The 6,129-nt window shown below is 49.7% G+C and overlaps 1 protein-coding gene across 1 annotated transcript; it reads right to left on the reverse strand.

The window, feature by feature from the left end:
- Nucleotides 1-634: 634 nt before the first annotated feature.
- Nucleotides 635-5,694, reverse strand: RIPPLY1 (ripply transcriptional repressor 1). The gene is made up of 5 exons (XM_068962529.1): nucleotides 5,549-5,694; nucleotides 4,599-4,674; nucleotides 3,914-3,978; nucleotides 3,157-3,352; nucleotides 635-661 (listed from the first exon to the last, which is right to left on the reverse strand). The coding sequence occupies exons 1-5, from the start codon at nucleotides 5,692-5,694 to the stop codon at nucleotides 635-637; spliced, it is 510 nt and encodes a 169-aa protein (XP_068818630.1).
- Between the last annotated feature and the right edge of the window lie 435 nt (nucleotides 5,695-6,129).

Here is a 6,129-nt window from a genome sequence, read left to right on the forward strand (position 1 = left end):
TTGGTTTAACTCTTGGGATAGTGGTTTCAAATAGTCTTTCACACCATCTAGAGACTTCTGATGGTACCTCACAAAAATGGGGTGAAGAGAGTTCGTTTACATAGAGAGGACACCAAAGTAGGAATCTTGTGTCTCCCATTATAACGCCCAGGGCAGCTCCATCTCTGTCTGGCTTGTATTTTGGCCCTCTGCATTCAATTCAAAAGGAGGGTGTTCCTGCTGAAGCACAGAAAATAAGTTGAAGCCTCTGTTTCCTTTTGTTTGTTTGCTTAATGGGGGACAAACAATACATCCTGTGATTGGCAAGCCATCAAATGGTGCCAGGGAGATCAGGTGGAGATGGCTGATAAATCAATCTTTAGTTGAATAAATCCAGTCATTAGCTGACTCTAGCCTACTAGCTGATATCTATCATAAAATTAATAATAACCACTGCTACAACTATAATTACTATGAATACCACTACTTAGTGTGTGCTTTTACTATGTGCCAGGAGTTGTGCTAAGTACTTTACATATATTATCTCACTGAATCCTTACAACAATCCTGAGAGGAAGTATCATGACTTTTCCCATTTTACAGATGAGGAGACTGGGGTTCAGAGTGGATAAGTAACTAGCCCAAGGTTATACAGCTAGAAGACTGGTAAATTCCACTTTACCTACAAGCAGAAACAGAATGGCCTAAAAGAATTAAGGTGATCAAAGGTCAACTGCCTGGCAGCCTTAATTAAGGAACGAAGTTAAATTTTGACCAATAGATGGCACCAGTGTGTGTTTGGTGGGCTGCTCAAGGCTGTGTCCAATTAAGGGAAGTCCCAGTGAGGGCTCAGAACTGAAGCAACCTGTCTTAAGTTGAGAGAGGAGAGAAAGAAAGATGGGCAGTGTTCTGCTCCTGAATCAGATAATGCTACCTTGTCCTGTCTGTAGCTCAGCAAAGACATGGGAAGCCAGCAAGTGAGGGGATGGAGGTGGTTCTACTAAGAACTGTTTTAAAAAGATCTGCAAATCTTTTTCCTTCAACATTTCCTGGGCACCTCTCTTGTGCCAGACAGTGTGCTGTGCAAACAAGTCACAGCTCCATCTTACTGCAAAGGAAGAGAGGTAGGTGCTATGGTAGAAGGGTGAGGTACTGAATGATGGGGGCACCCAGCCTGGGCTTGGAAGTCTGGGGAGACTTCTCACAGGAGAGGTGTCTGAGCTAGTCCTGTTGGATGCATGGGAGCTTATCAGACAAAAGTGAAAAAAAAAAAAAAAGCATTCCAGACAGCATTAAAGCCACAGAGGGATTATAATCCATGACACATTCAAAGACAGGAAGCATGAGCTTCAAGTGTTGAGAGACAAGTCTAAAGAGACAAGCAGGAACCAGGCAATTGAACAGCCTAGAATATCAAGTTGAGGACTTGATTTGTGAGTGTCTGAGTAGAGAATGGAGAAGGCGATGGCACCCCACTCCAGTACTCTTGCCTGGAAAATCCCGTGGACGAAGGAGCCTGGTGGGCTGCAGTCCATGGGGTCGCAAAGAGTTGGACGCGACTGAGTGACTTCCCTTTCACTTTTTACTTTCATGCATTGGAGAAGGAAATGGCAACCCACTCCAGTGTTCTTGCCTGGAGAATTCCAGGGACGGGGGAGCCTGGTGGGCTGCCATCTGTGGGGTCACACAGAGTTGGACACGACTGAAGTGACTTAGCAGCAGCAGCAGAGTAGAGAAGCTATAGATTCCCAGAAAGATCTGCGACTTAAAAAACAAAGTCCAGCTATTGCTGAGGCAATGAAAAACTGTGGTAGGGCAAAGCAGGGGGCACAGCGTGGTCTGATCTAGTGGCCTGTAGGCGTCCCAGGGGCACTAGTGGTAAAGAATCCTCTTGCCAATGCAGGAAATGTAGAAACAAGGGTTTGCTCCCTTAGAGAAGGGCATGGCAACCTACTCCACTATTCTTGCCTGGAGAATCCCTTGGACAGAGGAGCCTGGTGGGCTACAGTCCATAGGGTCACACAGAGTCAGACACAACTGAAGCAACTTAGCACACATGCACACACATAGAGGATGAATTGCAGCAGGACATGCTGGAGGCAAGAAAATGACTCAAAGGCTGTTTGGGACAGGGGTGGGTCTGAGGAGCTGAGCTATGGAAGATACAAAGGGACTTGAGAAGGTAACATTGGTAGAACTTGGGCGCCTCTCCAGGCCCCTCCCCACACGCACAGGCTCATCATCAAGGCTCCGCTGATGCTGCACCTCTCACCTTCCCCCACCTCCAGCTCTGCTTCTGACTTTTAAGCTGCCCTCTGAGGTCCTTTTTGTTCCCTTTCCAAGCTGTCTTTAAGGTTTAATCAAACCTGATTGCACAAGTTGACCAAGAAGGCCTGGCCCCCTGTTGGGCCTCCCGTGGTACATCCCTGTGAAGAAAGATCTGTCAATTGACCTCAGGTAGAGCAATGGATTGGCCTTGAGCTGGTTTCTGACCCTGTGCCCATGACTTCAAAACATGGGCAGAGTTCAGTTAAGAAATCAGTCCAGTTCCAGGAAAAAAGGTAAACATCATCTAGTTTATTTTTCTCCTGATTCGTCTCATGCCAAAATACAGACCCCAGTAGATAACAACCGAAAGGGAAGAGGTCCCCAAAGTAGACTGATGTTTTAGATGTCCCCTCTCCTTCCTGCAAGGTCCGTCAGAAAGGCACCCCAACTGGTGTTGGTATTGCATCCGTGGAGGTGAAGCCAGAAGTCAGGCTTACCACAGGAAGACAGGACTTCATGGCCACCTGAATGGTTGGGGAGTCAGAGCCCTGAAGAGTGACTGTTCTCTGCATAGGCATGCTTCATCCTCATCTGCTCCCTGGGGGGCTCAGAAAGCAAATTTTCCTTCCCCTGGAGTTCCTAGGACCCTCTCGTTGGCAACACAACAGCAATCCAATAAGATGCCAGAGGGCTGGGCTCACAGACCTGTTGGGTGTAGCCAGGGTGAGCTGGTAACTTGAGGACCCAACTTTCAATCCAGAGAACTGTTCCTGGGGATTCCTGGCTAATCAATGCCCTGAAACATTGCCAGGCATAATGAACCCCATCAGACTGACTGGTTCAGTTGGGACAGGTCAGGGGCAGGGAGGGAGAATGAGCTGTGGCCCTGTGTGGTGCTGACCCTGGTACCTTCACACACCCTTCTGGCCCCTTTCCATCTGCTTCCTCTTTCTCCTCCTCTTCTCTCTCCTCCACTTCCTCCTCCTCCTCCTCGCTGGTTGAGTCCTCATAGAGGTTGATGGTTGCTTGGACAGGGAAGTTCTGCAGTAAAATCTCCCCATCACTGTACAGGTAGTCAAAGGAGCAGGATTTAGGCCAAAAGAGTCTGTGGACAGAGAAGAAATATGGCCCCAACTTGCATAGGCTGCCATGTGCAGAAGGGTCAGTAGGACCAAGAAGGAAGCCAGCTCCTAAACTCCTTCTAGTTGCAGTAATGGGGTGAGATGGAAAAAGAAGAAAGGGAGCTTTGTAACAGAACCTTCTGGAATGTTACAAAATGGCTCCATGCAGGAAGGTCATGTCTGGTGGGCCTATAGCTGTGAAGAGACCCAGGCCTGGCATATATCAATCCTGCAACTGATCCCACTCCCTACTCCCCACCCCAGAAGGCCTGCAGCCAAGAATTTTCTAGCCCCGTGTCCTCCATCTCCTACTAAGGCTTTCTTCACTGATTTCTCCACAGGGGCTTGTTCTTAGCGTTCAATGACAGTGACTCCAGGGAAGGCAACCTGGGCCAAGTCCCTTAACCTCTCTGAGCTTCCATTTCCTGGTCTGTGAAAGAGTGATCATAGCAGTACCTCCCTCCTCCTGCCTCATAGTGCTGTTGTGAGGATTTAAAAGGCTAATAGATCTACATCAGGCTCTGTGCCTGGTGCCAGAAACTTACCTGACCGGGTGATGGAACTCAAAGTCAACCTTGGTGACCTTGGCACCTGTTGTCCCACCGGGGGCCTATCAAAAGCAAAAAGCATGTGGCTCAAAGTGCATGGTCAGATAACTGCCTCTTCTGTATCAGGGGTCAGCAACCTGTAGGTAAGATGATCTAGAAGAGACCTTAGACATCTCTGGGGTTCAGTACCCGCCCCCCCATAAGGGGATCTGTCCTGGTTCTAGTTGAACAACAAGTGGACAGAGTCCGGGGGGTTGTTTGCTTTCCTGTCCTTTTTCTAACACCTGTTTGGAGATGATCCAGGGGACAGAGTTCTACTGGAGCAGCAAAGACGCGGGGGTGGGGTGGGGGTGGGAAAGAACACCGCGGTTGGGTGCCACGAGACCATGATTCTAGCATCAACCCCACTGCACATGCACCATGGAGCCTGCCCATGGCCCTCTCATGCTCTGGGGCTCAGCTTTCTGCACAGCTAAATTGCCCCAGAGGCCTCGGCTCCCTGCCTTCCTCCTAGAGCTGTTGTGGGAATCAAAAGTGGGCAAGGCTGGGAAAGTGCTTTTCCGGGTCTACAGCCCAAGTCAAAGGTTAGAGGTTGGGGGCCCCTCTGGGAAGGGACCAGGTTTGAGTGCCTGCACGTGGTCATGTGTGTATGTGAACACGTGGGACAGGGGCTCCAACTCACCAAATCCACACGTTTCCTCACCTGCCTGGGGAGGTCATTTGTAGAGGTCAGCCAGGGCCTCCAAAGAGAAGCTCCTCTAGGACAAAGAGGAGAGATTAGTTGGTGGAGGAGAAAGAGTCTGGCTTCCCTTGAAATAAGAAAAGAAGCCCTCCAAAAACTTGACTTGGATTCCATCTCCTGCCGGAAGACTTTCCTAAGGACCCTGAGTCCAGGTCAAGACAGATGGCCCTCCTCTGCTTCAACAATGTTATCATACCTGTTGGATGATTATCTGTTTAGTTCCCTTAGAACTTCTTAAGGGCAGATTTATGTTTGGTGGTATCTGAATCCCCAACACCAAAGCATAATGCCTGGTACACAGTAGGTGTTTTGGTCAGTGTTTCGTGAACGGTTAAACGTTTGGAGGAATGCATGAGGGTTGGGTAGAAACTATCTTGCCCCCTACCTCCTGCCCCCAAAAGTAGAGCTCACAGTTCTGCCCTCTTCCTGAGATGGGGAAAGGGGCCAGATGTATTTCTGGGTCCACTGCTTCCTAGACTTCAAAAGGTAAGAAAAAAAGCAAATGGAAAGCTTATGGTGTGGTCAGGAAAGAGACAGTCCCTTGGTCATCAGCCTCTTGGCACTTTGAACCTCGTTCCCTGCTCTTCAGCATAGGTCCTGTCCAATCCAGATTTCCTGGTAGTCTCCCCTTTGCCCCTCAGTGGACTGGGCAACTTGGCACATGAGGGCCTGGCTGCTTAGTTTTCAGCTTTGGCAATGCCCACTGTCCCCAAGTCTCCTCCCGTCAGTCAGAGGGATTAGTGAGGTGAAGAGCCAGCTGAGATATTAGAGTCTGAGCTGTGGAGGGAGCACAGGGGGAGAACCGGGGGCCCCGGACTTCTCATTTCCTTTGTTGTCCCAGTAACCCCACTAAGCTTGAGTTCAAATGATCAAGGCCAAGTTTCACTTACCGTTCATATTTATTTACTTCTTGTCCAGAGGAGAGAAGGGGCGATGGGTTTCCCAGGAAGGGCAGTGCCAGGGAGCCCTGTGCTAGGGCTGGAGCTGAGGCCAGGGCCAGGGCAGGGGTGGCAGCAGCGGGGGCAGGAGGGTCCATCCTTAGGGTGTAAAGGCCAGGCAGGCTGTGGGGGCTGCGATTCCTCAGTGTCCCGCACTTTTCTGGCTTTTCCTCGGAGACCTTTTTATAAGGTCTGCCTGGACTCATAAATTATTCAGGGACATGCCAGGATGAGATACCTGGGGAGCAGTGTGTGTGTGTGTGAAGATTTAGGAAAAGGGGCTTGGGAAGGGATACCCGTGTTCCTGGGTGTGAAATTTCTCCCAGTTGAATAAACAGAGAGGCAATAGGCAGGAGGGGGTGCGGTTCTTTATCTCCAAGTCAGAAAGGAAAACACAAAAGGGGCAAATCGAACACCATTTGTGCGAATTCCCCAGGTGGTAGCAAGGCCTGAGGGAAGAGAACAAGGGAAGTGCCTTAGAAACCACAGAAAGTTGTCAGGCGCTGGGGAGAGAGACCAGTAGCAAAGCTGGT

This window comes from Capricornis sumatraensis, chromosome X (genome assembly GCF_032405125.1).
Source record: "Capricornis sumatraensis isolate serow.1 chromosome X, serow.2, whole genome shotgun sequence".
Classification (NCBI taxonomy): domain Eukaryota; kingdom Metazoa; phylum Chordata; class Mammalia; order Artiodactyla; family Bovidae; genus Capricornis; species Capricornis sumatraensis.